Source organism: Venturia canescens, chromosome 1 (genome assembly GCF_019457755.1).
Source record: "Venturia canescens isolate UGA chromosome 1, ASM1945775v1, whole genome shotgun sequence".
In the NCBI taxonomy this organism is placed as follows: Eukaryota; Metazoa; Arthropoda; class Insecta; order Hymenoptera; family Ichneumonidae; genus Venturia; species Venturia canescens.
This window is the reverse complement of record NC_057421.1, coordinates 34,434,544-34,462,462: the sequence shown is the minus strand read 5'-3', so window position 1 is coordinate 34,462,462 and position 27,919 is coordinate 34,434,544. Positions and strand designations below refer to the sequence as shown.

At 38.3% G+C, this 27,919-nt stretch overlaps 5 protein-coding genes across 11 annotated transcripts in view; 2 read left to right on the top strand and 3 right to left on the bottom strand.

The window, feature by feature from the left end:
- Positions 1–603: 603 nt before the first annotated feature.
- rngo (DNA damage inducible 1 homolog rngo) lies at positions 604–5,294 on the top strand. Of its 2 annotated transcripts, none has more exons than XM_043420904.1 (6): positions 604–1,310; positions 1,688–1,912; positions 2,217–2,471; positions 2,874–3,179; positions 3,266–3,385; positions 3,909–5,294. In XM_043420904.1, the coding sequence occupies exons 1-6, from the start codon at positions 1,046–1,048 to the stop codon at positions 4,139–4,141; spliced, it is 1,404 nt and encodes a 467-aa protein (XP_043276839.1). In that variant the 5' UTR covers positions 604–1,045; the 3' UTR covers positions 4,142–5,294. The 2 variants fall into 2 exon arrangements, with proteins under 2 accessions (XP_043276839.1, XP_043276830.1); XM_043420895.1 differs by having other exon boundaries at positions 604–1,322.
- LOC122411860 (myo-inositol 2-dehydrogenase-like) lies at positions 5,286–7,513 on the bottom strand. The gene is made up of 4 exons (XM_043420929.1): positions 7,363–7,513; positions 7,015–7,257; positions 6,118–6,499; positions 5,286–5,894 (listed from the first exon to the last, which is right to left on the bottom strand). The coding sequence occupies exons 1-4, from the start codon at positions 7,443–7,445 to the stop codon at positions 5,436–5,438; spliced, it is 1,167 nt and encodes a 388-aa protein (XP_043276864.1). The 5' UTR covers positions 7,446–7,513; the 3' UTR covers positions 5,286–5,435.
- Positions 7,514–8,194: 681 nt separating this feature from the next.
- LOC122411887 (uncharacterized) lies at positions 8,195–10,136 on the bottom strand. Of its 2 annotated transcripts, none has more exons than XM_043420966.1 (4): positions 9,964–10,136; positions 9,533–9,780; positions 8,686–8,831; positions 8,195–8,447 (listed from the first exon to the last, which is right to left on the bottom strand). In XM_043420966.1, exons 1-4 carry the CDS (start codon positions 10,097–10,099, stop codon positions 8,309–8,311), a joined length of 669 nt encoding a protein of 222 aa, XP_043276901.1. In that variant the 5' UTR covers positions 10,100–10,136; the 3' UTR covers positions 8,195–8,308. The 2 variants fall into 2 exon arrangements, with proteins under 2 accessions (XP_043276901.1, XP_043276906.1); XM_043420971.1 differs by having other exon boundaries at positions 8,196–8,447; positions 9,881–10,136.
- Positions 8,366–13,997, top strand: Echs1 (Enoyl-CoA hydratase, short chain 1). Of its 2 annotated transcripts, XM_043420941.1 has the most exons (9): positions 8,366–8,504; positions 8,702–8,872; positions 11,326–11,623; positions 12,199–12,405; positions 12,662–12,786; positions 12,861–13,065; positions 13,369–13,488; positions 13,572–13,639; positions 13,750–13,997. In XM_043420941.1, exons 3-9 carry the CDS (start codon positions 11,536–11,538, stop codon positions 13,813–13,815), a joined length of 879 nt encoding a protein of 292 aa, XP_043276876.1. In that variant the 5' UTR covers positions 8,366–8,504; positions 8,702–8,872; positions 11,326–11,535; the 3' UTR covers positions 13,816–13,997. The 2 variants fall into 2 exon arrangements, with proteins under 2 accessions (XP_043276876.1, XP_043276885.1); XM_043420950.1 differs by lacking the exons at positions 8,366–8,504; positions 8,702–8,872 and adding an exon at positions 10,816–10,965.
- The window catches only part of LOC122411743 (uncharacterized), a 49,257-nt gene continuing 35,333 nt past the window's right edge, over positions 13,996–27,919 (bottom strand). The window contains exons 1-4 of one of the 4 annotated variants that reach the window (XM_043420817.1): positions 24,486–24,636; positions 23,649–23,909; positions 17,012–17,686; positions 13,996–15,999 (exon numbers count right to left, since the gene is read on the bottom strand). In XM_043420817.1, coding sequence (XP_043276752.1) covers positions 15,806–15,999; positions 17,012–17,480 — 663 coding nt within the window. In that variant the 5' untranslated portion in view covers positions 17,481–17,686; positions 23,649–23,909; positions 24,486–24,636 and the 3' untranslated portion in view covers positions 13,996–15,805. The other 3 variants (XM_043420819.1, XM_043420818.1, XM_043420813.1) reach the window with 3 other exon arrangements.

Sequence of the window (27,919 nt, the reverse complement as noted above, 5' to 3'; positions counted from 1 at the left end):
AGCTATAGTTATCAATATAATTTTAAAATATTCATAAATATCATGCAAAAAAAAATTTGTGACAAAAAATTTCTTTCGACATGAGTATGTGAACCGGCAATTTCCCGGATGCTATGGTTTTTCTTAGCAGCGCGACATACGAGGGGAGATAAGCTGATATTTGGAATGTGTAAAGCACAGGGTTTTACGTTGCTGGAGAATATTATTACAATACATATTAGTTAATTTCGATTACGAGCACTCATAATCGTTGATTCAACAATTTTTGACAGGCGCGAAAGCTCTTTAAATCCACGATTCCGCCGCCATGGCGGTCAGTTTCACCAACGACATTGATTTTATTACTATATATATCCGTACACAAACGACAATGCGACGCGAGTGGCCGTTCCTCGAACCCGGGTTCCCGACATTTTCACGGACGTTTTTCTAACAGGCGCCCAATACGGAGATTGGACTCCTTCCCTATAGTCTCCTTGCCAAAAGCAATAAAAGTCGCTGAAATATTGACCACCTTCAAGAGAGTGGATAACGATTAATCGCATATGAGCTGAACTTGGCGTTCTTTGGCTGAACGTCAACTTCAGCAACTTCAGTCAGCTTGTACTTTAGTTAGTAAACGCTGAAAAATATTTTTCACTGAACAAGATTGTGTTGGTGTTTACATCGCATTCACACATACGAGTACACAGCCAAAAACTGTTTATCATTCTATCCCCCTTACCCTTTGTTTTTTATTCTCGTGCAATCCATTTTCGGTCGTCCGCAAATAAAATTCTCGGTAAACAAGCAAATTTCACGTCTCGTTTTCGAAGTCGTATTGCATCGTAAATCGTAAAGTTCTGTAGGTTCTTTGTATAGTGGCTAACGTCGCTAACCGACGCTCGTTATAATTCCATATCCAAATTTTTTTTCTATTTTGTTCATTGCCGGCCTCTGATTCGTCTCAGAAAATCATTTCTTTTAATATTCTTTTTTTTATTCCTCAAAATACGGAGAAACTTGAGACTAAGATCCAAAAAGTGGACAGAATATTGTATTCAAAATGAAAGTGACAGTTACCACACTCGGGGACGATATATTTGTTCTCGATGTCAGCGAAGAATTGGAGCTCGAAAATTTCAAGGCATTCTGTGAAATTGAGAGTGGTGTACCTGCTCATGAAATCGTCATCGCTTTCAATGGAAGACCCTTGATGGATGACAATAAATCTTTGAAAGATCATGGCATTCGGGACGGCGACGTTATCATATTGCAACACATGCACCAGAGCGGAGCTGACATGAATATTCAACAACCGCTCAACGGAGGTCCGCTCGACTGTAATCCCTTCTTTCCAATTGTACATCATTACAAAACGTTGATAAAATTGAATCCATTATTCCATTTACTATCGTTACCATTTTGTAGATCTTATGACTTGATTAAAAAAAAAATTTCTCATAAAATAAATGGGTTGCAGTATCTGACAAACTAAACTCTTACAAACTGAAATTAACGCAACAAAAGTTTTAGCCTTCAACAAAAATTACTTTGATTCGATCACCTTTAAATGAAAATTTCCACAAAACTTTTATGCACTCATGCGAAAAATTTTTTATCTCCAAAAAGTATTGCATAAGTACTGAGAGTATTCTACAGCATCTTTGTCGCTTTTGAAAAATGTTAATACAGCGATTGATTTCAGCTCTGCCACTGCTTGACTTCAGCTCTATCAGAGTGCCTGAATCTGCATCCAGTAGTACCAGATCACAGGGTCCCAGTACTATAACACCACAGAGAGCTCAAAATCCTCGGGATGAGGATGATCCAGCAATGATTAGAGACATGTTCCTGGCAAATCCTCATCAGCTGGCATTGCTCAAACAAAATAATCCGCGACTTGCAGATGCTCTACTGTCTGGGAATCTAGGTTTGTTTTTCAATATGGCTCTTTGATTTTTTTTTGTTTAGTTCTGGCAAACTACTTGCAATACTTAATTATTTAATTAAATATCAATTTATTTATCACACCAAAAGCTGGCATAATCCAATTATATTCAGAAATATGAAAAACGCATACTGCAAAAAACTACACAATGAGGATACCAACAGAAATCTGATACTTCCTTCAAGATAACTTTTACAATGATTAACATCGATTTTTAAGTCTTTTTCTGCGTCGAGTTTTGAATCTTCACTCTATCATGAATAATAAAAGACTTGCATTATTGCAGAGAAATTTTCTACAGTACTGCAGGAACAGATAAAAGTGAGAGAAGAACGTCAGGTACAAAGATTGAGAATGATGAATGCGGATCCGTTTGACACAGAGGCTCAGAGACTAATCGCCGATGAGATAAAACAAAAAAATATAGAAGCAAATATGGAGGCAGCTATGGAATATAATCCCGAGACTTTCGGCACAGTTGTTATGCTCTATATCAATTGCAAAGTCAATGGATTTCCTGTGAAAGCATTTATCGATTCAGGTAATTAACAAACGCATATTTGGCGACATAAAAATAAATCAAAGTACTTCTGGCGTTGTCATTGTTACTTTTTCCTAGTCAAAACATCTTTTTAAATTTTTATTTGTGAGCAAATGAACAAGTGTTCACCTTGAACAGTTGCAGTACACGAAAGTGTCGCCTACATTGTATTTATTTTTAGACTTTCTTCGCGCATGAGACGCAGACAGTAAAAAAATCCGATTCTCTGCATGAGGTTGTTACACTGAACAAGATAAAACTGGAGTAGGGAAAAAGAGATGCGCGGCGAACACGAATCTATTTTCGTCGATTCAAAATATTTGCGTTTTTTCTGATTTTTCAATCCTCTGCGCCATTTTTTTTTCACTTAATCTATTATTGGCATTATCATCTTTCATTTAGGGGCACAAACGACGATAATGTCAGCTGCTTGTGCTGAACGATGTCATATCATGAGACTGGTCGACACAAGGTGGGCGGGAGTTGCCAAGGGTGTAGGTGTACAAAAAATCATCGGACGAATTCACATGGTGCAAATACAGATCGGTAGTGATCACTTGACTACGTCGTTTAGCGTACTCGAGGAGCAACCGATGGACATGCTACTCGGCCTCGATATGTTGAAGCGGCACCAATGTTGCATAGATTTAAAAAAGAATGTATTGACGATCGGTACTACGGGAACTGAAACATCATTTTTGGCAGAAGGTGTGCACAATTTTAACCCAACTGTGGTGCGTGAATATTTTCTTTAATCCTTACTAACGAGGGATCAAATCACGTTTCTCTTTCAGGTGAGTTACCAGAATGTGCAAGACTCAGTGGCAATAACGAAGCTTCTCTCGATGACAGAGACTACCAAAGAGCACTCGAGGATAGTGCCAGAGAAGCTAAAAAATTGAGGCAGCAGCAGGGTAAGTATGTATCTGTCCAGGCTTTCCCGTCTTTCCTTATCCAACACACTATCGACACGACACTATCGTTTTAAAAATTCACTGTCAAAATTAGTAATATCAAAATTTGTATTTCCTATTTACCAAAATCTTCGTTTTTTTTCATACAATTGAAGCTTGAATCCAAAAAAGGAATCAACATCATCTTTTATTTTTTATTGAGCATGAAATAAGCTGAATAGTGCAAATTTATTTCGAGTCTGGAGAACGAAAAAAGAGATTTAAAATAATTGAATTTTATCAAATGCCTTCGATTTGTTGCGTCATTATAAATGTTTACGTTATCTTAAAAATGTTTTACGTTATCATAACGTTCATGCTTCGACGTGACGTTGTCACGATTCTTATCCACTCCTCATTGCCTGGACACAGATCATTCTGCAATAGAATTTTTCAATATTTTTTGCACAATCGCACAAATGACGAAGACAGTTGTTCTCTGCGAGCTTCGAGTGATTGATCGACCTTTGCCATATTTTTACAGACGGGCAAAGCGCAACTAACTCGAGTGGAGAGTCGATATCATCGAGCACTGCCAATACATCAGGAACACCTCAAAGTACCATAACAAATAACGATCCTTTCACGGAAGCAACAGTCAAAGAAATCGTAAATCTTGGCTTTCCGCGTGAAACAGTGATTGCGGAATTGCGACGTTGTAACGGAGACAGTATACAAGCAACTGCAGCGCTCTACGCAAAATCTTTAAAGTACTAAATAGACTGATCGGATTATTCATTGAAATATAAAAAGGTGGCTTCGCGGGTGATTGAAAAGCAGAAAAAAAAACTAAATCACTGAAAATAACGTAAAACATGAAACGAAGATTATGGAGAATTCCGTAAGATCGTCGAGTAAAGACTAAAATATGTAAGGCGTTAAGTAACACAACCTTAAGTGACTTTACTTTGAGGATTAGGACCAAAAAGAGACAACGAGTTATTGCGGTTTTTCTTGAATTTTACCAATTCTTTTGTCTTTTTACGTATACTGGATTTCATAAATTTTGTAACAAAAGGCAGGGAGAAGCAACAGAGGGAAATCGATTGCACATACTGATCAGTGAATGAACAAAAGAGGGGTCTAAAAAAACAAACAGAAAACTATTTGAAACTGTTTGAAAATAAGGAAAAAATCAGACATGAATTCGCTAATGTACAGAAAGAAATGCACTTGAAATGCCACATATTAGAGAGTTATCACTATTTTGTAATATATTGATCATAATATTTTTGTTGCGACGTTAAAAGTGTTTCGGAACAAATCTAGTTCCGAGAATTTTTGAAAAAATGATTTTTTTTCAAGCCTTCGTAAAATTTACTTTCGAAAAAAAGATCTCCCTGCTGTTCAGGTGCTCACTTCCGCCACAGCTGGTCCGATGCTACCATAAGCAGCTGATCCAAAGATTTGTCAGTGCTCAAAGAATTAACTTTATAACATATTGAATCAACTTTTCTGTTTTATGATCATAGCGAATATCTTGGGCATAAAAAGCGAACGGTGGTATACTCATGAATGAATTTCAAAAAAATAAATCATCTAAACAATAGCGGTATATAACTATATGTAAAAATAAAAACGGGCATCAGATAAAAAATGAGACCATGAAATATCACGTATTTTCGGCGTCTTATACTCGTTAGAGGAACGGCGAAAAGTGAAAAACAATTGTTCCTCCCTCAAATACAATTCGTTTTGTAAATAATTATACGAGATTAAGAATGCTCGCTTTGTATCATGGACTTTTCATGATACATACTCGAGATTACTAACGAATTACTGGTCGATGAATTGTGTGAATCAAGACGAACTATTAAATTGAATGAACGACCGTAAGAAATGAAAATTACAATATACTTTGTACCGTTAACAGCGTCAGAAAAAGTTGCTTCTTTTTCATTCACCTTTTTAATCGAAAAACGAACATGTTACAAGGGACATGAGATTTTTGTATCCTCATGCCAAATCAAATTTCTTTTAGTTATACTCCGAATAAGAGCCCTTTGGATTATCACTGTTGAGGAGGAAGTTCGCCCGGGGCCCATTTCAACTCAACAACTTTGGCGGAACGCGCAGCCTCTTCAATCGCCGATGCTATTTTCGTAACCGCCATGGTTTCCTTCGGCATCACCATGGATTCGCATTTACCGAGAGCAACGTCCAGGAAGTGGTCAAATTCAGCTCTGTAGGCTCTCATGAAACGGCTAGCGAAGGAATACCAGATTGGCGCCTGCTTCGGACCATCAAGATCGAGCATTGTCGATACACAGTGAATCGGTTGCTCGTTATCTGCTCGCACCATACCCTTCGGCCCAAATACTTCGAGTCGCTGGTCGTAACCGTAACTCGAATTTCGTGAGAGATCGATTATTCCTATTGATCCCGATGGAAATAGCATCGTTGCGACAACCGTATCAAAATCATTGATAGCTTTTATCTCCGGTATATTAGCTACAGCTTGAGCTGTCACCTGGAATTCATGTCAGAAGTGCCATTAAAATTCAGCAAAAGATACAGACAACGTTTTTCACATCTTGCTGGTAATATGATGAAGAACTTTTGTAAATTGTCGATAAAATTTTTGATTCTTGGAAAACCTGGGCGCTCCCAATTATGAAAAAGTTTTGGGGATTGATCTTGGTATTTGTTTCAATGAATATCGCTCCTCAATCGTACATTCATATTTTTCTCACCTTGATAGGATATTCTCCGAGGACCCATGTGATCATATCGATGTCGTGGACCATGCAGTCATGAAAAATGCCTCCAGAATGAGAAAGATAGTCGATCGTTGGCAAAGGCGAATCACGGGACGTTGTTTTGATGGTGTGCACATGACCGACCTCACCCTTGCGAACTCTGTCCCGTACCGCGCTGTAACTTGGATCGAAGCGTCTATTGAACGCGGAAAACAGCACTTTGCCAACTTTCTTCGCTGCCTCGTAACATCTGAGTGTATTGCTTGGATTTTCGGCTATCGGTTTCTCACAAAATACTGCTTTCTTCGCCTCAAGAGCTTTTGTGACGATACCCTCGTGAGTGTAAGTTGGTGACGAGACCACCACTACGTCAACGCTGCAAAAAGATCGTCAAACTTTATTTTAAAGCCAATCGAAGTTTCTTTTCGTCTACTGATTTGCAAAACTACGATAACATTCAAACGATTCAAGTTCTCGCTGTATACACCAAGTTCGTTGATTTTGCAGAAACTATTACTTTGCAAATATCCTTTCCGAACCGGATTGCAGAAGTTTAAAGTTGAAAAAAATTGTTTAATCTTTCTTACCACAACATACGAACGATCCGCAAGATCTGATTTAGAAAACCGCATTATCAAAATTATAACAGTATTGAAAAAAAAACCCACTAATTCCACATAACGATGAAATCTGTTAATTTGCCAAAACTTTAAATAATCTGATGACGGTTTCTTGATCTTATTGTTACTGAAAATCGATACTTGTAACGTTTCAAAAGTGACTGAATTTCAAGATGACTTAAACAATGAACTTTCCTACTGAAAACCATGAACGAGTTAATATTAAACGTAAAGAGGAGTTTTCTCATAGATTGTAACGGAATATCTTTACCTAGCGTCTTTGAAAACTCGATCAGCCTGTTTACTCGTCATCAAAGTAACACCATCCAAGTGCCAGTACTTTTTCATCTGAGCGAATTTACTCTCCATGTCATCGACGATATAGAGTAGCTTGACTCGTGGGTTGCTTTGTATCGAAGCCAAGTGAATGGTGCCGGCACGACCAACTCCGAAAAGAGCAACTTTGATAATTGGTGCATCGCTCTCGCATTTTAGAGCTAAATCGTTCAAATATCTGAAACGAAAGAAGAATTAAAGATCATTTTAAAACGACCAGATAAATGAAGCAAACATTGGAAAAATCGACCAATCGGCAAATCCAATGAATATCAATTTTTACCCTTTGTAAAGATAATCCGTATGATGTGGCTGCGGGGCCGGTTTTGCGTACGGTGAAGTTCCCTTAAATTTGTTGGTGGCCATTTCTTTACGACTGCTTTGCACAACTCGCGATGATACGATTTCATAGCGCGTCTTATTTATACATAAAATCTCATCTCGTGGTGGGGATGTTTATCGTGCTGTACACGCAAGTTTGATAACTCGTAAGGATTTTTTCCTGGCCTCTACCCTTTTTTAAACTGCATCGAATTACAAATAAATCAAAATTCGTTGACTCGTTATCATGAACAATCAACTTGGCATTTAAACTATGCTGACCAAGCTCAATTGTCCGCTCGATTCTCACTAATCGTTGAAATGAGAGTTCACTAATTATTAAATAATAGCTAAAAAGTGGTTACACGGTTTACTCGGACATCTGATTTTCAAAGAAAAATAAGTTACGCCTTGTTCTTTAATAAAATTACAATAACCCATATTTTCTTTGAAATATCAAGCTGGTCGCTATAAAAACCGTGTTACAGGATTTTTATCGATCGATCACCTTAAAAGAAACATTCTTTATATTCACAAATTCTATAAATTACAAAATTTCCGTAGTATAGACATTGATAGAAAATTAAAATTCGGAGGAATAAATAAAAACGAAAATTGTATTGTTATCGAACAAATTCGTTTCGATTCGATATGATAATTTTTTCAGTTTAGCAGATTATCTTGAATATTTCTGTAATATTCCATTCCGCTGTGTCATGCTTTAAAACAGCGTCAACCAACGCTTGTCCGCAAAATATGTATGATAGTTTTTTAATTATGTAATGTCTAATCGATAATGGAGATGATTTAAAAATTTCAAGACCATAATACGGAGATAAGCGTTTATTACACAATGTTACAAATACGTAAGTCATATTCACACTGCACTCGAAGCGATAACTTTAGTCTTACAATTCGTCCTTTTTCTTTCTGATAGTATCAGGCTTGAAAACAACCTCTTCAGTTTGACTCTCGATGTAAGCTGCTTTCTTTGCTCGATCACGTCCAGGATCTGCATCGATCAGAGCTATGCTGGATTTCATCGGCCTGAAATAAATTTCCCCATATCGATGGAGAAACGTCAAAAAATCATTCGAGGAACCGGTAAAGCTATTTAACATTGTTCATATTTTATTTAAATTGAAGAATATTTCAACTCAAATGACATCAATTAATATAATTGTAAATTATACAGATGTAATCTCTCTATGGCAAACGTAAACATTTGTTTAGCATTTTTTTCTCACATTTTTCCCTAAAAATGCTTTAGGTTAACAAAACAAACCTCTCTGTTGTTCCAGGTAAATCAGCCGATACAGTTAATTCACGGGGTTTCGTGAAATCACATTCTAGTGCGAAAGCCGCATCACCTGGGGTAACGAGCTCGTCATCGTGTTGGATGATCAGTACATTGCTAAACTTTTCGCCATTCTAGAATAATGAATTAGTGTCACAACATTCGAATCACCTAGGTAAGCATTCCCTATTCCTTAACCGGTCGTACAACAATTACTTTTTACTAGAAGCTTTTCGCAGCAAGTAAAAAAACACATCAAAAGTGTGTAGCTTTAATCTTTATGGAATTCTCCAAAAAAAAAAAAAAAATATTGACGAGCTTATACGAGAGATTGTAAAAATATAATATTGACGAATTTTGTATAATCAACGAGTTGTGTCTGCGTCTATTTTTCAATGTCAAATATAATTTCCCACGTTTTTGCGTGTCTTTTTTTTTTAATAAAACAGTAAAAAAAGTGTTTTCTAATCTTGGAACTTTTTATCAATCCATCCAAATAACTTTGCCTGTTTTTCTGTAGAAAATGAAAAATTTAGCCACCGCTTTTTTTCTTTTCGAATTATCTTTAAATCAATAATACATTTAGTACGTTTATCGGTATTGTTTAGTCATTTACGAATATCCCAATTTAGAAATAAAATAAAATAAAATATTCATAAAAATGATCATCCGTGGAATATTCATCAGGAACTTTCTTTATTGATAAGCAGCAAATCTCTTTCCAACAATCAGATTTATACATAGAAACAAAAAAGAAGAGTGATACACTCAATTTAATTTGAACAATAGTTATATTTATAAGATCATTTTAATGGGATATACGTGAAAATATTACCTTTATTGTATCACACTTATCCAGTGGGATGTTCAGAGTAAAATTACGTCCATGTTTAGGATCGAGGAAGCACGGTGATTTTTTTGAATGGAAACTGCCCTGAGTGTAAATAACGCCGGAGAAATCTTGCGTAGTTACGAGTTCAATGATCATGTTCTCAACTCCACATCGGAGTGCGACACTGTCATATCCTTCGGTGGATGCTCCAATTTCCATTTCTTTCGAGAGGTCCTGTTCCCATATTTCTTCTGCATGAAAAAATCGACTATTAATAAATTGTAGGAGTGTAAAAAATCGATTATTTATATATTTTCAGTGTTAGTGGAAATTTGTGAGGATATGTCGCACGTTTTCCATCAATTTACTGTCAAAGTATGTTCATTGTTCAGACACTTCAGACATATTTCCCAAAATTCATGAAATCGTAATACCGGTTTGATGTTCGTCAGAATAAATCAGAACTAGCAGAAGAGAATACAGAAACATGGGCGGAGTCTTCATTGTTATATACTGAAAGACGTTCCAGTGGGAAGAACGTCCGTGAACTGAAAGTTGATTCAAGTTCATCCTTCTTCGGATCGGAGATCTCGTGCGGCAACGTGTTTTACCTGTCCAGGCTTCCTCCCACCTCGTAGTCGATCGTAAACATCTTTCTGAAATTTTAGTCTTCAACCCTCCATCCGTTCCTCTTGACGATTAACGAACCATTCAGCTTCAGATTTTTGTTTGAACATTGAATTGTTTTTTTTTGTGGCTAAAAATTTATCAATGAAGCTATCAAGAGAAAACATTTTCGTACGCAGAGTCCGAGTAATCAAGAACGATAAATTCAGGGAAAACCATATGTAACTGGAAAAAAATAAGTTTTTGTTTGAACAATACAAAACCTTGATTGCCAAAATTGAAACAGTGCGTTTTTAATCACTCGTTATAATAATTTTAAAATCGAACGTAAATTTGACTGCGGGCGATAAAAAGGTTCAAAGCTATTCAAAACTAACAAGAATTTTGGTATCGAGAATTTTTTTTCTCAATTACAAAAACTACTTTATTCAATAAATTCAGTCACAATTTTGCATATTTTCATTAGTTTCATTTCAGTGACTATAAAATCAATTTTAACAATTTTATGGATTAATATTTGTATGAATGGGATTAGCAAAGTATACAGTGCGCTTTTTTTTCAAAGCTACTTTTTCTGTATCATCGAAAAAATTTGATTGATAAAAGTCAAAGTTTTTATTGAACGATATTAACACATGTGTCTTTCTGTATAGTTTTCAAGCTAACAATAAGCAGCCAAATGTATGGTAAAATCACCGAGAGATAAGAAGCGAGCGATGATAATTTTAATTGTAATATATTTTAATAATATTTGTCGATGACGTGGGCAAAGTCATTCCGTCGCTAGAGAGCGCCAGAGTTTGGGCCTCGTAAGTATTTATTTCTCAATACAGTTGAATCCTGCTCGAAGTTGACCCGAAGTTGAATATCCTCATTGGTACAAAAAAAAATACTTCAGAAATCTTTTCAAGCATCACGATAGACTTCAATCTTTATTTCACGTTAGAAAACCTTAATTTTCTCGTATTGTCCAGCGATTTTTTTCAATGGTTAAAACCTTACGCGCATAAACAATTGAAGAAATGGTAATTCAACTGAAATGATCATTTTATGTTTATTTAGAATGAATTTTAAGCAACGAAGTGAGAACGCGTCGAAGCTATAATCACATCCTCAGCGTGGAGATTGAATTATTTCTTTAATGAAGTGTCCTATCGTCATATTCTCAGGGGAATGGAGCACTTGAGCGCTGCTACTGTACATTGAAATATCCCCACTCTTGGATATCCATGGCGGTGTTCGTTACACATGCTCTCCTCGCTGGGACACACTGAAGCAAGTTCCCCCTCCAGCCTTACCGACAGCGTTACGATCCTCGTGGAATATTGTCTGGAGAGATATTTTTCTCGTCAGTCCATATCGATCGACCGGTCTTCAACATGGCAACTTCACAGATCGTTCGCATTCTCATCAGCCGTGTGCCTCAACAATCGAGACAATTTGGGCATACCATTAAATTCTATTCTTGTAAGTAAACATTGATTCTCTAGCCTCACAAAATAACGCGAAGGAAAAATTACGACGCTTGGCTGCGTGGATGATTTATTGGAGCACAAAATTGGACTTCGATCGATCTAGAAGCCACATGATAGGAGCCGGCTCCATTCGCTTTCGTAGAAAACTCGATATTCTTAAAAGTTTTTTGTAACGCAATACGAATAAATCAGGTAATTGTTGCTGGCACGACCAGCAATATGATTATTGATTTCTTGAGTAAAAATCTTGTGCAAAATATTGTAACGGAATTATTCATCAATAATTTGTAATCGTTCAGTTGATAAAGAATTTTTAATCAAATTCTTTACCATTCTCACTTATTCGAATCGTTTTACCATATTTTCTACTGCTAGCTGTATTTTTTGTTGTATTTCGTTACTGAAATCCGTTTGAAAATCGAAAAAGAAGAATGCTAGATTTTTAAATGAAACGAATATCGTGATAATGCGAACTATTGGCTATTGAAATTTTAATTCAATAATGAATACATGTCTAAGGGAACACTTTAACATAATCAATTAATAGAACGACTTTTTATCCCACAGGTCAAACAACGAATTATGAGTTTATCAAAATCGAAAAAGTTGGAGAGAAGAAAAATGTTGGACTCATAACTCTCAACAGACCAAAGGCCTTGAATGCCTTATGCGACAAATTGATGATCGAAGTTAACCAGGCGGTCAAGGAATTCGATGGGGACGAAAGCGTTGGTGCTGTTGTTTTAACTGGCAGTGAAAAAGCCTTTGCAGCTGGTACAAAAATTGATTTTGACTTCGTTCATTTCGGGATTTTTAACTTATGATTTTTATCGATATTTTTTGACACATAACGTCGTTAGTCCGTTCATTTTTATATCCAATGGGGAATGCACTTGAAACAGCTATGAAGAGTCTCCAACATTTTTATGAAAAAATTCATCCGCACGTGTGTTTTGACGTTTCATTATTATATTTACAATTGCTCTCGTGATTTTTGATAAATAAGTTCAATTCATCGTTTTGTTTTCAGGTGCTGACATTAAAGAAATGTTGAACCACACTTTCTCTGGTACGGTCAAAGGAAACTTCTTGGAACATTGGAACGAGCTTGGAAAGGCCAAGAAACCAGTGATAGCTGCAGTCAATGGTTACGCTGTACGCCCCTATTTTATTTATTAATTCATATCGACCAAAAAATGAGAATGAATCAAGAAAATATATTTCTGCAGCTCGGCGGTGGTTGCGAATTGGCAATGTTATGTGACATCATTTATGCTGGTGACAAAGCGAAATTCGGTCAGCCTGAAATTGCCATTGGAACGATTCCCGGTGCTGGAGGTACTCAAAGACTCACAAGAGTTGTAGGAAAGAGCAAAGCAATGGAAATTGTACTCACTGGAAACCAAATCACGGCACAAGAAGCCGAAAAATCTGGTAATTTTTTGTCTTTCCATCCGTACGGCACTAAAAATAATGTCAGACTTATGATTTGTTCAAAAAGACGACCTAACAAAATTGAGGTAGAATAAAATGAAGTCAGAACCGCGAAATGTTTAAATTATCTCGGTTATTTTCATGGTTTATTCATTATTCGTGCATTATATTTTTAACTCTGTTATCTATTTGGCCTTATTCCGAAAAATCATGAAAGAAAAAATATTCAAAAACGATCGTCCATGACCTGTTACATTACTAGTTTGCTTTCTTAAAAAAATTTTTTTTTCTTATGATTCAAAGGTTTGGTGAGCAAAGTTTTCCCGGCTGATCAATTAGTTGCCGAAGCTGTGAAGCTCGGTGAAAAGATTGCCTCTCATTCTCAATTGATCGTTGCCATTGCCAAGGAGTCCGTAAATACAGGTGACTTATGATTCTCAGTTATTTGATGAAAGTTCTGAACCATGCAACAACACATGTCATTTTTTGTATTTATGTCTTTCCAGCTTACGAAACAACACTGAGAGAAGGTCTTCACTATGAAAAAAGAGCTTTTCATGCAACTTTTGCTACGGTGAGCTAATCTATAAATGAGGACCTTAAAATTCTTACAAAAGCTTTGTTTTTTTTACCAATAATTCATGCGTTTCTGTTATTATTCTTCTATGTTTCGATTATTTCCAGGCTGATAGGAAGGAAGGTATGAGTGCTTTTGTCGAGAAACGAGCACCCAAATTCACCAACGAATAGAATAACATTCATCAAAAATCAAACTACAATTCCATGTATAAGCGAAAAAACTTCTTGGTATCAAAGGCTGGCTGTATTTTTTTTTATAAAAAGTCAAACTTTTTTTAAGCTCCATTGTAAATCCTATGTAAATCCACATCTAAAATCGTTGAATAAAACTATAGTAAAGTGGTGCTCGCGTATCTGGAAGAATGATTTATTCCAATGTATATTGCCTACATACAGTGAAGATTGTCGTATATAATACACTTATTAATATTACACATCGTTTAAAAACTAATTTACAACTTAAAACAGGTATCTTAATGTTATGGGGCAATTGAAAAGGAAATAAAATAAGAATCCAAAAAATTGGACTTTCGAACACTCGAACATTGTACGTGCCGGTGTAGATCGTGCGTTTGTTTCTTTTTTGTTCTCCTTTTGCAGTATTTCGAAAGTAGGAACGATATATGCTTCAGCGAAAATCGTACAGTCACATTGCATTGATCAAAGTGTTCTTGAGAACACTTTAAAAATTGATAGTTGTAGCTTTTTCCTCTTCGCAAACTTCACATGGTGATCGATGCAAGTAATCTTTCGACGTAATTCGATGCGCACACATACACATACCTATGTATGCATATATAATAATCGCTTCATGGATAATTCTATCAGCGTGTCACACATCACTTGAAAGTTGACTAGCTAATGCTAATTAAGTATGTTACGACAAAACAAATATATAACCAAAGCAGATAACGATCGCGCATATTTAATTTTTAACGTTTCACTCTTAGTTGTGATGAGTCCTTTTCTTTTGTTCGTCGAATTGCACGTAAGAAATGATAGAGTTTGGTAGATTGCTGGATTTACGAAAATCATAAAGAATGAATATATTTTCATTACGATATCTATGTAATGAACAAATCAAATTTTCGTGTAGACATATTTGCATACATTTTTCAATGATGTTGGAAAAACACATCAATTATAACGGACTTAATTGTCTGTCCACGAAGTAATGATCGGAATGGTTCATTCTTGAAAGTTTTCCAGTCTCTTTCGCCCATTTTGTAATTTTCCATTAAATATCTTATGAAAGTATTGGTCCAGATAATTGTTCATCACTCTTTTTTTGCCAAGGTGGTCTCCAAAGTTCAAATAGTTTGGACATAGAGGATTGGCAAATTACGCCAGGAATGACAAGTCCAAAATTCTATAGTATTTTTCAGTTGAAGTGAAAAATTCAATATTGCAACGATTTGACAACATGGTGAATGAATGTACAAACGATTTTTGAGAACAGAACATTGATTCATTCATCGTCATACGAACTTTGACCACGTGATTTGACTCTTGTAGATTTTTGATACATTTTTTTCCCCACAAAAAAAGGATGCTCATGTCAAAAACGTCTTTAGAGCCACTGCCAAGAGACGAACGTTTGAGTGTAATGAACGAAGTATTTGATTAGAAAAATCTCATGTCCAAAACGCTTGATAAATACGAAGTCCAAAAAAGTTGACACATTCGTTTAATGATTATTCGATAATTCTGTTGATCAACAGAATGGATATGCGAGTATAAAATCATTTGAGATACAAAAATGTTGTACCTGTCACAATTTGGTCCGATGTAGAAATTGATAATGAAATCGTATTCGTTGGTTAGATTGTTGCAAGGAAATTGATGGGGCCGTATTACAAATAACGAGATGCAGCGAAACGTCGAGCATTGGAAATAAGAGAAAAAAATAAGAAATCAATTGTGCGTCTAACAATCGAGGATGGGAAGATGTTTTTCTTTCTTTTTTTACGTATATCACAGTCGTGAGCTCTGCTCCAGAACTACGTTGGTAGAGTCATGGGATAAGGGCCAGGGAAGAGAGAACATTTGTTTAATTAAGTATTCGGTGCCTCGGTTAATTCTCGCGAGTACATGTACGGAACGGCGAGGGGAGGGAGCAAGAGAGAAAAAGGTTGGGAAAGGTGTGTCTCGCCCCCGCGGTTTACCGCTTATTGCGGTTCTTCATTGTAAAACGCCTCCAGAAATTACTGCCTTTCTTCGACGGTGTCGCCGTGTGACTGTCGTAGGGATAACTGGATTCGTCGTCGGTATCCTGTGCACTGGGAACTTCTCTCGTCGGCGAACCACCGTGTCCAGAATCTCGATCACCATCAGTTGCTGCTCCCTTCTCGAAACCTGGAAATCAATGAATTCTTCTAGTTAATCATTCAAAGCTATGATTGAAGTCATAGGAACAGGAGGAGTAAACCAACTTCGGATACGGTATAGCGGTTCAAATTTGACAGTGAAAAATCTCAAATAATTTACCGAAGGAACTTTATTGGTGATGATCACATTAAAAAATAACGATTTTAATTGAATACCCATTGAAAACTAAATCACTGATAATGAATCGTCGAATGACTGGCAGAATAAGAACCATCCTCTTTACGCCTCTACTCAAAAACGACTCTGCTGCTAAAATCTTTACTCCGAAATTCATGACAATTCTACGTCCACTCATCTATAATCCATCATCTTCGATATCCCTACTCACGATGAGATGTGTTCTGAAATCATCACGAGTAGAGATGATATCGGGGATTAAATATCACACCGAAGTAGATATGTTAAGGAGGATAGACGATCTCTACGTAGATCCGCAGTTATTAAGGAGCGGAGTTGTTATCGAGAATGGCTACCGATAGAGTTGTTAAGCTATGTGTAATCATACTCATCGCAGCTCTACTCGATAAAAACTCTACTCTTTAAACATGTATTTAGAGAAGAACTGTTGTTGAATGCATTTACTGAAAGTAGAATTGTTGACTTGCTGCAACACAACTCGACTCTTACAAATCTACTCGATAACGTGTCCACTCTAAAGATTTTTATTTTATGCACAAATAAGGTCGCTACTCTTCAACATGTCTAGGCGGATAACACAGATTATTAATGACAAAAGAGGAAACATGTTGCGTTATTGTATTGATTTTGCAAATTTGAGAGTGGGGCTGTTCGGAGCAGCGTCGTTTTTGAGTAGAGCGGTAAAGAGGACGATTGTTATATTCTGCCGAATGAGTTTCACAATAAGTGAGTCGTCCAAATTGAAATCGTATTCCGGAAAAAGGTTTGTCACGTGCTCGCAAAGTTTTTCTGTAGCGAAAGCAAAAGAAGTGGACAAACCGGAGATGAAAATGAAACTTACCACCACCGGCACGTAGCATATCGAGGAACGTGCTCTCGGCATTGCCACGCGTGCGTCCCTGCTTTTGCGAGGGTGTACCGAAGCTAAGGCTCTGTATGTTGATTTCAGCTTTGAGTTGTTCATGTGGAATATCGTCGACTCTAAATTCATTTGGATCTTCAACGAATGCCTGCTGCAAATCCCGCATGATTTTTTTTCTGATCGTTTTTTTCATCGACAAATGACGCTCGAGATGTTTGACGTCACTCTCCGTGAGAGTTTTGCTGTTGTCGCGGCGACGGGACTTCTTCTTCTTGCTGTTCTTCGGGCTCTCTTCCTCGCCGGAAGTCGAGCCGACGGATATCGCGCTGTCGTGACCCGGAGCTTTCTCTTCGGACTGATGGGATCTACCGTTCTCCCATTTGTTACCGAAACCAAAGATGTCTCTCAAATGAGGTATATTGCGATCCGTTGTCTGTTGCCTCGCCATTTTTTCCTACTCGCTTCTGCTCCTCTTAACTTTACGTCTTCCCTCAACTTCCACTATATACAGCGATTTTTTCTTCGCGGCCTGTCTACGCGCACACGAACGTGATAATTACGACTTCCGGTGATCTTGTACTCCCCGCTGGTTCACCGGTAGCCGCGAACTTCCAGCGTCTCTCGTCGGGACCGAGACGCGGCGGATCGACTGGCCTGAAACAAGACACAAATCACTGTCAAATAATCACTCATATTTAATATTCCCGTCGGATCTACGATTTTATTGATGAAAAAACTTGGACAACTTTTGAAAAAGAGTGGAGCAAAAAGAAAGAGTCAGTTCGCCAATTTTTGTTAATGCATCAAAACTTCGTAATATTTTACATTATTTCCATAAAAATATTTCATTTTTATCGAGAAATATTGATGTCAGTAGCGTGTTTTTTAAAATTATTCAGGTCAGGCCCCATTCGAGAACATAAACTTTGCGAATCTTCCTCACAACGAAATACAAACAACGAAGGGATACGTGATGAAAGAATACTCCGATGTGCTCGCTATTAGGAGTAAAGAAACAGTGAAGAACAGACTTTTGAAATGAAAGATGAAAATGTCTAGTTTGCGATATTTTTAATGCCTTGTGCATGTCCCTCGTAACCTGGATACTCTGCTTCACCACGTAGTTTTCTACTGCTGCACCAGATACAATGGCTCTGGCACTGTTATAAATAGTGAGAGGCTTTCGGGGCGAGAAAGGAGCAGTCACGCTCGAATCTCGATTATACACTTCGGAGTAAACCACGAGAATATTTATCAATCATCTATGTATATATCGATATAGACATGGCTACGTGGAGCAGCAGAAGACAGAGCTTGCGAATGAATACTCGTCAAGAGACTCTACGGAGCCTCTCGGTACATAAGAAAATACACAGGAGCGAGTGAAGAGAAAAAAGATAAGAAAAAGAAAAGTGCCACCGCGCCATTATCCTTTGTCACGAGAAAGTGGACTCGCGACCCGGAAGCTCCGCAAAGACTTCGAAAGCATTCTGCATGGAAGAGGGAACAACACCGCGTCCTCGTCTTTGCTCTCGATCCTGAGAGGTGTCGAGCGAATAAACGAAATGAACGACGAGTCTGCGGCCTCCTGCTTGTGTAGTGCAAGCCTAAGACTTATGTTATTGCTGCAGAATTACATCACTTGCAAACAAAACATTATTACACGCGTCACCAGCATCAGAGCGGGTATCGAGATGAGAATTTTGTGCTGCATTCAGTTTTTTTATGAACGTTTTCAGGCTTTCTACAACGATGGTCAACGGTTTATTACGTCGATTACTTTTTGGTATATTCTCCTGCTTCAGAAAGTCAAATTGATTGTTGAAAGAAAAATTAATTGTTTTCGGGAATACTTTTGGGTTAGACGGAAATAACTCACAATAATCAAACTTTTCGGTATAGTTTCAAGGATATTTCAAAAGTACAAAAACATTTTTTTAATGTTAGAAATACTGATTTGTGCATGATTTATGCGCAAAGTCTGATTGTCGAAATTTTTCAGTGTATACAATGCGGAGATCGTAATTATCGTCTGCAACAAAAATTCCAAATTTTTTTTCCCATTTCATATATTTTCCTTCCATATATGAATCCATGGGAACCCGAGAAATTGCGAAATTCTATATTCACAGCAGGTTGCACTGATATTCTTCTTCTTTAGAAACATTTTTTTCAAACTCACTAAAAATATAGAATTTCGCAATTTTTTCGGGTTTTTATAGATTTCAATAAACAACGATACAGAAAATTCTAGTTTCTGCTCCCGTTAATCGATCTTCCATCAACTCTCTTTCGACTTCCTCAGAGTCGTTGATAATGACAAAAATATTTATAAACGAGGCAACAGCAGAACAACCAAAAATAGATTTCCTGGATAAAAAAATGAGCGATTTTGGAGACCACTAACGTCCGCTCATTTTTTATTTTTTTTTTTATATGAAACTTTATGAAATTTTATGAAACTTGTTATTAATTAGTTCTTCATTGATGATTGAGCTTTTGAAACGCGAAAAGATCATCGCGAGAGATTAAAACCGATCGCCCAACGTTATCTGCGCGATATAAAATCAAACGGTACACATCGAGTGACGTTATCTTCGCCATCTTAGTCGTGCAATAAAGTATTTATTTATATCAGAAGGGAGTCTTAAGGCGCAGCCGGCTGCTGCTTCCAATACGTCCCACGAGATCCGTGTCGGAGCGCGTATACACTCCCGACGTTATAGTTACTCATGTGCACCCAGTCCTGTTAGAATTTACATGTTGAGGGTGTCCGAGAAGTCTTGACATAACTTTCCACGTACACGATGTAGATCCGAAGTTTCTCCGTTTTATTTAAACTTCCGTCTCAAATCACTCGAACTTCAATATCATTTGGGAAGCTTAAATACTCGTATTTTCATCAGAGTCCCAACTCCACCAAAAACAGTCTCAAAAAATGCGCCGGAAGTGTGAAAAAAGCTTTAGAAATGCCAACGGAAATGGAGCAATAAATCTCACGTCAGAAAAATCTCGTCCGCGTTGTTTATCGATTTGTGACTGGCGAAACAATTGATAAATAATAGAAGCTCACAGGGTCGTGTTTATAATAAAAATGAACATAACAACTTCCAGACACCGAATTTATATGAGAGCAGAACTAAGTGCACGCCGCGCGTCAGGTCACGTATACATACGTACGATTATCCTGATGAAGCGGGCAATGCGCACGAGAATCGGGCGAGGCGACTAGTGAGAGAATTCTGATTTCCATGCGCGTGGGCACGTAATGTATAAAGCCCGGGACAAGTTTTGCTCGAGGGATTTATAAGTTGATGGTGTGGTCTCGTGGCTTTGACGTGTACGACCGTTCCTGGCACTGGATAATTTAAAAAAAAAAAAAGTGCACGTCTCATTATTTTTTCGATTCGATTCATTGCAGAGCAAAGATATGATTTGTGTTGATTATTCAAAATATGTGAGTGTCAGGAGCCCTCGATCGATCGAGATGATTCATTGGGCGCTCAGGAAACAATTATCGATGCCGTGCATCGCGTATTGCCGAGAGAAAGTTATTTGCGAAGAAACAAATTCTCATCGCACTCTGCAACTTGGGATTGAAACCCGAAATCCCAGGCTCTTCGTGGCACTGCAGTGTCGAAAATTCTCATTACACTCCCCCATCGAAGCAGGGATTTTCACGATCAACCAAAGCCCAATATTTGCAGTCTCTTCGCCCCTTCGCATATTATCAAATAAAACGAACGAAACGCGCGCGCGCGCGCGCGCGCGAGGCTAAGGACTCGGAGGGATTTGTGTGCATAAAAATACTCGGAGAATCGGACGACCTTCGAATCCGTTCACTCTTACTTCGCGAACGCGATCTCGTAGAAAGACGAGATTAATATTACACCTCCTGAATACATGTATCTGATAATGCACAGGCACTTTATACTCGGCCGATTGAAACAGCCACGAGAGATTTGCAACGGAATTGCATGTTCCTCTGGCTCGAAGGATACACGAATACTCATTGCTGTATAACGTAAATAAGTGTTGCATTCCTGTATTTGTTACATGAAATGATATTAACGAAGATCCGCTGTATATAATAAACGTACGCGAGAATCCTCTTCAATATTTATCGTTTCCTATCGATTTTCCAATCGACATTTTTCTCCACGAATACCAATCGCGAATTGCTCTTCGATTCGTGAGACTGGAATTTTGGTTAACGAACTGTTATTAACTAGCGATGTTATGACGAGTGATGTACGAGGAGAAAAACTTGAAAACAAAATTAAAATTAACGACGTTGCAAAGTTTTCCAGATCCGTGTACAGACGCGTGATGATAAAAATAGCTCGGTACTTCTTATTTCGTACCCACACATGTGCTTCTCATCTCCGTTTTCCTCTCTTCATCCATCAACCTGTATTTATAAATAATTCTTGGTTTTCCCTACCAAGTTTTATTCGTACCAGACAAATTCTTTTTTTAACGAGTCTCTGTTTTCTTTCCTCTAAGACCTTTTTTTTCTCGCGCAGTCTCACGAACGCGCGGATCCTTCTCCTCAGTCACGGTACTCACTCGTTTAGCGACGCGAGATCCAGACCCACGTCGCGCCTATCAAACTGTGAGCTGGATGATGCCACGTATGAACACAAATGTCGAGGCTTTATTGACTCCGTTTGTAAATATAAAAATGATATAATGGAACAGTTCCAAGCGTGTTTATCAAAGTCGATTCACCACGCGCGCCTACCTCTTTCGAGGTCGCGCAGACCGAGCCTCGAAGCCTCACGCGGGCGATCGGCTTCTCACTCGATTTTTCCTTTTTGACGGTTTAACAAAAACGAACATTTTTTGTCCGCCATTCAAAGCCTCTCGTACGGTTTGATCGTAAACGTCTAAAGTCTGACGTACCGCTATTTCGAATACAGTTATGAACGGTGTGGATGCTTCAATGGAAATGGTCGATCGGTATCCGATAATGCGGCTAAAAATGCCAATGGCAGCAGTTTTTGACGATATTGGAGCCTTAGAATTTTGATGAAATTTCTATGAACGCTAAGTGTTTTCGATGCACGAGACACGACTAGCAACGACCGCAACGTTAACGAATTTATTAATCTTGTTATCGAGAATCGTTTTAACATTCTACATCAAATCGAACTGGAATTGTAAACGGATGTCGAAATATCGAATGATTGCCAAACGAAAATGAATGCTGTCCTTTGACATCGAGTTATAAATACCCCCGCGAGGGAATGAGAATAATTAAATTTGTCGCGATTCTTGTCACGTCGCTTCAATGATATGTGATAAAGGATTTTTGTCTCCGAGAGTCCGACACAATCGTGCTCATGGAAGAGTTCGTGGCCTCGGCGGTGAACAAGGACAGCAAGAGACTTGGACCTGTGCAAGTGTTTATACGCGTACAATATATATATGAACAATGCGGACAGGTGAAGCGAAAACATTACGTGCGTATCGTTTTAGTGTTATATTACACGGCGCACACGATGTAACGAGTTTGAGGTTGCAAGAAAGAGTGAAACTACGCTATGAATTCGAAATTGCTGATTACGTTTGATACACGCGTTGTTAAAAACCTGAAGAAACGGGAAAAAGGCTGCGAAACAATAATCGCGCGAAAAAGTTATTCGAGAGCTACAAGTTGGAAGAAAAAAAAACTGCGAGTCCGTCGTCAAGTGAAGATGTTTAGAGACTTTTTCTCCCCACATTGCAGCATCCACTGCATTGAAGAGTGAAACGCAAGTTTCACTTGCTTTGTCTCAATTTAGAAGTCGAAGGACTCTCATCACAGTCTTTTACGACGCATACACAATTGATTACGTAACAATAAGCTGAAACTAATTGTTCCAAAAAGTTAAAAGTACCCACGAAAGTTGGGCTGCGAAAGTACCGGATCGTCGTCGCTCCATCTCGCCAAAAAGTTGATCTAAATAAGCAAGGAACGCTTGCCCAAACCGAAGGAACTTGAGGCGTTGCGGTGTTCGAGTGAGGCCGCATGGCAACCACTCCTCGACGGTTATACCGACTCCTGGTTATTGAAGAAGGGAAATGGATAAAATCAGACCTTTCACGTTCCCTTCATCAGTCGCTCTGGTCTCTCGTACTACGTGGTTTATTATCTAACAATGTAAGTATATTGAAAGATAAAGCGAAACGAGTTCTCGCTGGGTGATTACATCAGGTGAAAATGGCAACTACATTGATAAATATATGTTTATATCGGAATATGGATGCTGGGATGATCGATGATTTCTCTTGCTCTTCTCAAGATCGAACCTCTGGAAACAGTGAGGCAAGAAACAGCTTGCACCGAGCCTACTCGTACATTTAAATCTATTGAGAGTCTCTAATGAGAAGGAAACAATTCTTTTGAGAATCGGCGTAACAAAAATCCTTGCATAAATCGAATCAATTATACCGGTCAATCAGTTAGTATCGATACCCTGGACAAGTTGATTTTGGAATCGATAAATTCGATGGTTTTGTTAAGTTTTTCCAAGTGAAATGATAATTCTGGAGTTTTACACTGAGCCAGGTAGTTCGTTCATCATTTTTGCGCCAAGGAAAATTGATAAGAAAAAAAGGTTCTTTTCATTACCGATAAATGAGCTTTTTTCGCAGCAAATATAATCCTTCGAGTCGGAAGATCTTGTGTATCGTACAATAGAATCCGAGAAATGTGAAGCACAAACACTCTGCACCTCGCACTTGGGTAGTTACATCGGGTGTATTTTTGCAAAAAAACGTATTGCACAATGATTCGTCACTATCGTTTATCAACGTTTGAGTTAAGGGGAATCGATAAACCGGATCCCACGGTACGAAATATCGATGATGTCAAAACTGGCTGCACTGCACTCTAAACATATGTAATGATTCGTGGTTGGCAGTGGTGTGATCGTTTGGTTGGAAACCGCATTAATGTAACAACAGAACTCGAAACTAGTCAAATGAGTGTAGAAGAGTTACAAAATGCTGAATAAATTAGCGTCGATAAAAATCAACGTGAAAAGTTTTTTGTTCCATAACCCACGCAAATGGTTTCCTGCCACAAAAATCCTCGGCTCCTCACACGTAAATTCGATCTAATTTTTTACGAAAAAACATCCGGTTCAGATTTGTTCGCCCAGCGCTTTGCTCCGGTCATTCAGTAATACGTAATTCACTAATCCGATGTGAAAAATTCAATGGAAATTGACGTAAAGAATTGCGGGCTGCGCGCATGCAATAGAATGTGAATGAGAAAAGTCGCTTCGTCTCCATTACCATTGAGAAGGATCAACAAAGAACTTCTGTTACTCCGATTATTGTTTATCAACGCACGTTACAGTGTCGCTCGATTCCTCCAATAAGCACGACCAAACAACGAGCACTGCAGCAAAACAATAGAGCAATCGCGACACTCATTTGTCTAGTAATTTAGTTCTGAAGGTACCTCGATCAAAGGGAGACCGGCAAAGACGTGAAAGAAGAACGATTGATAGGAAACGATTGCATTTCCCGTTGTGGGCGAGAAAGGACAGCGCGATGTAGACGTGCACAAAGGGTGTTCCAACCAGGAAAACCGTCGCGATGCGACTGCCGAAGTTTCAAACGACTCGGAACCGCGAGACTTTCACTGGCGGCGGGGCAACGGAGAAGGGGGAATCAACGATCTCCGTCGATAGCTAGTGCATTGAGGATTTTCTCTCTTCCTCATCCAGGTTATAGACTCGCCAAGGAGGAAGAAGTTTCCCCCTCTCATGACAAATCTCACGGTGTGGGTGGATTACAGACACGGGAGAGGGAGAAAGAGATTGAGAGAGCGAGAGGAAAAGAGGTGAGCCAGTGATCGAGTCTGTGCTGCACTCGCTATAAAAATTGACACAACCGGCAAGGAACACGTATCAAACACGAAACTCCGATCGCTAGACTCGTTCCACCGTCTGGCTTTAAACATTTTTATTTATGATTTTTTAACCGAGATTATTCGACGATTGCGTATCAGGGAGCGCAACTTTTGTAATTCTCGACTAATTATTTGTTCATTTTGTAATCGCTCTTACTTGCGATTGTACTCATAATCGAAAGAGGATACACGATCCTATTGTCTTACAGTTTCCGGAAATAATAACTTTTTCTTTTTTTTTTTTACACAATCATCGTTGGTTCGAAGTTTTAATAAAAATGAAGAATATTCTTGGGGACTTTGTTTCCATCCAGACCATCCAGATAGAAAATTTATCGATTTTGTTCAAACTGTTTGCACGAGTGTTCGACGATTTGAGGAGAAACAAGCTCAAGAAATAAATGTCTGTAGAACTGTAATTTGAGCTCAAAAAAATGGAGCAAGAATATTTGAAGATAATTGTCGAAAATAAATAGAGGCATCCACCTCAAAAATAGAAAAACCGGAAATATTTCTCCGAAACACCGATCAAACATTTTCGCTCTTCAAGAACCCGCAGCAGGCTTCCCAAACTTTGCGGTAGTCCTTGTGAGATTTTTTGCCAGGCGCTTTGTTTCGTCCGAACGAGCCGTTAAGATCTCTCGGCGTATATAACGGTCGAGAGAAAGAGAGAGAAAGAGAAATGAGCCAACCAGCAAGAGAAATGAGTTATGTCGATTCCGCGTTTGAAGTCTCTCACGTGTGACCGAAAACCGTACATCGAACAAAATAACCGACGATTTAACAAGATATTCTTTCATAGAATTCATGAATAAAAACGCTCTTTTTACATTCAAATACACGTCCACCAATCAGTTCTTTTTTCCACTGAAAATTTCTACATTCGATGCCCACATGCCAGGATACTCCAACCAACAATCAAATATTTTTTATATTTCTTATTTCGTTTCGCACATTTTAGATTTTAATGCATTTCTATAGATTCAATATTGCGATATGTTTTTTTTTTCTTTACAACAATATCAAAATTTGTAGCACAACATAGCGGTAAGAGAAGTGAATAAGAGCGTGCATCGGGAGTGTTATTTGCTTCTGTTAGCAACCCATTCTCCGCCTTTCCACGCTGTACTGTTACTTTAGGGTGAAAGGTGAGGTGTGTTCCCTACTCCGAGTTACTGAGGATTCTACCGCGCGAAGTATACACATTATACACATGTATATGCTGGCTATTATGTGTGTGTATATATATATAATTGAATATACAAAGGTATATATGCATGCAGGCAGACAGCCATGCTCGACGTATCAACTGACAGTCGATTACCCCATCGAGAATCGCTTCGTTATAGGCACAGAATAGCATGGTAAACTCTGACGAGGAAACCAGTACCGTAGACTTTTAGTATACACATATAGCCTCCTGTGTAAAGTCAACGAAAACGCCTGAATGTTGCATTCGTCTGAATCATCACACCTGTTTCCTAAAAGCAGCAGCATAATATAGCGATGCTTTTCTTTTTCTACATTTGGATGTATCAACGAAGTAATTGCTGTTTTACAAAGTCGATCATTAAACTTGATGATGGGAAATTTGACACGTGAAATTTGTTGAGGATTAACGTTCCTGATCAGTGGAATCGGAGCCAGTGCGAGGTACGATATTTTTTGCTGTGGCTGCATAGGCACTTAAAGAATTGACGAATGATCGTTTATGTTTTTATTTGAATGAAGCTAGCAACAGTTGGATGCTTAAAAACAGTGACGTAGGAAAAACGTACGGAGATTGAAATTGGACAATCCTGCCGGTCTTTTGGAAGGCATGGCCGGAATAATTACAATTAAATTGTCTGCAGTTTACCAAGTTTAACTCTCAAATTGGTTTGATGAACGGTTAGTTTTACCAGCGGCGTTAGGGACACGCCGACGAAATATTTTTCTTCCGGGACGAAGAGGTACGGGAGTGACATCATAACGAATCCTGGCTATCAAAACGAGTTTCCATTGAGGCCGGTACCGGTTTAATCGTCATGTTTCGTCTCAGTGATATGTTTACATCGGAAACCTGTCGCTGCGCATGCATAAGCGTCTTCGTTTTGATACGAGGAGTGGCTGCAGGATCGGATAATGGATTGAATCGTGTGATTTCGTCACTTTTTGTACAGCGAAAATGTACAAAAATGAGCACCCAAAATGCGTTTGTGCTCTCGCAAAGATTTTTTAGAGCGACGGGCGCACACGCTCCTCGTTCCTTTCCCCGACTTCTTTCTGGGAGGTCGTAAAACTCTCCGGCGAAAAGGAGACGATGAAAAGGAACGAAAAACGAAAGGTGTACGAACGCTAATGTCGTTTATCCTTGTCACGAGGAAGCTTCGGAGGCTCGTTACTTATTTTTTTCTCCCATTTTTTTTAACCCGGATGCTCTAATTGACGACGAGCTCAGATTCCCTGCAGGACGATGACTTCTTTAGTAATCACGAAATGAAGCCCCACGTGCGAACGGGGTAACACACCAACGCAGCACTGCCAAATGGTGAGCTCGAGAAATTTCGAATCAACCAATTTTTGCTTTCGTTTTTTCAGGTCTTTACTTTGCAACGTTTTCGTAGAGTGTAAATATTGTTACGGCAGAACACAATTTGATCTGTGTCTTTTATCTTGTTTATTACAAAGGAATGACGCTGAAGTTTCCGACGTTGGAGTCCAACGAAATGATCGAAAAAAACTCTCCAATAATTTCAGTAATTCTCCTATTTTGTTCCCTGCCAAATTTGCGATTCGTAGTTTTTCAAGCTGCACCAACGATTCGTGAAATAAAAAATTTGTGAATTACAAACTTTTTTTTCCTTCATTTCGTTGGACTCCAACGTTGGAAACTTCAGCGTCGTACAAAGGACGATCGTTGTCAAGGAACATAAGATCTTCATTTTAGTAATAAAACAAATACATGCACATGCAAGAGGGGCAAACCTTAAGAGGATGGA

Bases quoted from the DNA above. Each gene is read 5' to 3' on its own strand.
- LOC122411860 (XM_043420929.1), bottom strand. From the start codon at position 7,445: ATGGCCACCAACAAATTTAAGGGAACTTCACCGTACGCAAAACCGGCC. The intron at 7,258-7,362 runs GTAAAAATTGAT...CTTTCGTTTCAG, and splicing joins ACGGATTATCTTTACAAAGG to ATATTTGAACGATTTAGCTC. The intron at 6,500-7,014 runs GTAAAGATATTC...ATCTTTTTGCAG, and splicing joins CGAGTTTTCAAAGACGCTAG to CGTTGACGTAGTGGTGGTCT.
- rngo (XM_043420895.1), top strand. From the start codon at position 1,046: ATGAAAGTGACAGTTACCACACTCGGGGACGATATATTTGTTCTCGAT. The intron at 3,180-3,265 runs GTGTGCACAATT...TTTCTCTTTCAG, and splicing joins AACATCATTTTTGGCAGAAG to GTGAGTTACCAGAATGTGCA. The intron at 3,386-3,908 runs GTAAGTATGTAT...ATATTTTTACAG, and splicing joins AAAATTGAGGCAGCAGCAGG to ACGGGCAAAGCGCAACTAAC.
- Echs1 (XM_043420941.1), top strand. From the start codon at position 11,536: ATGGCAACTTCACAGATCGTTCGCATTCTCATCAGCCGTGTGCCTCAA. The intron at 11,624-12,198 runs GTAAGTAAACAT...TTTATCCCACAG, and splicing joins TACCATTAAATTCTATTCTT to GTCAAACAACGAATTATGAG. The intron at 13,066-13,368 runs GTAATTTTTTGT...TATGATTCAAAG, and splicing joins ACAAGAAGCCGAAAAATCTG to GTTTGGTGAGCAAAGTTTTC.
- LOC122411887 (XM_043420966.1), bottom strand. From the start codon at position 10,099: ATGAACTTGAATCAACTTTCAGTTCACGGACGTTCTTCCCACTGGAAC. The intron at 9,781-9,963 runs GTATTACGATTT...TTTTTCATGCAG, and splicing joins TTCTGACGAACATCAAACCG to AAGAAATATGGGAACAGGAC. The intron at 8,448-8,685 runs GTTTGTTTTGTT...AATTTATTTCAG, and splicing joins TTACCTGGAACAACAGAGAG to GCCGATGAAATCCAGCATAG.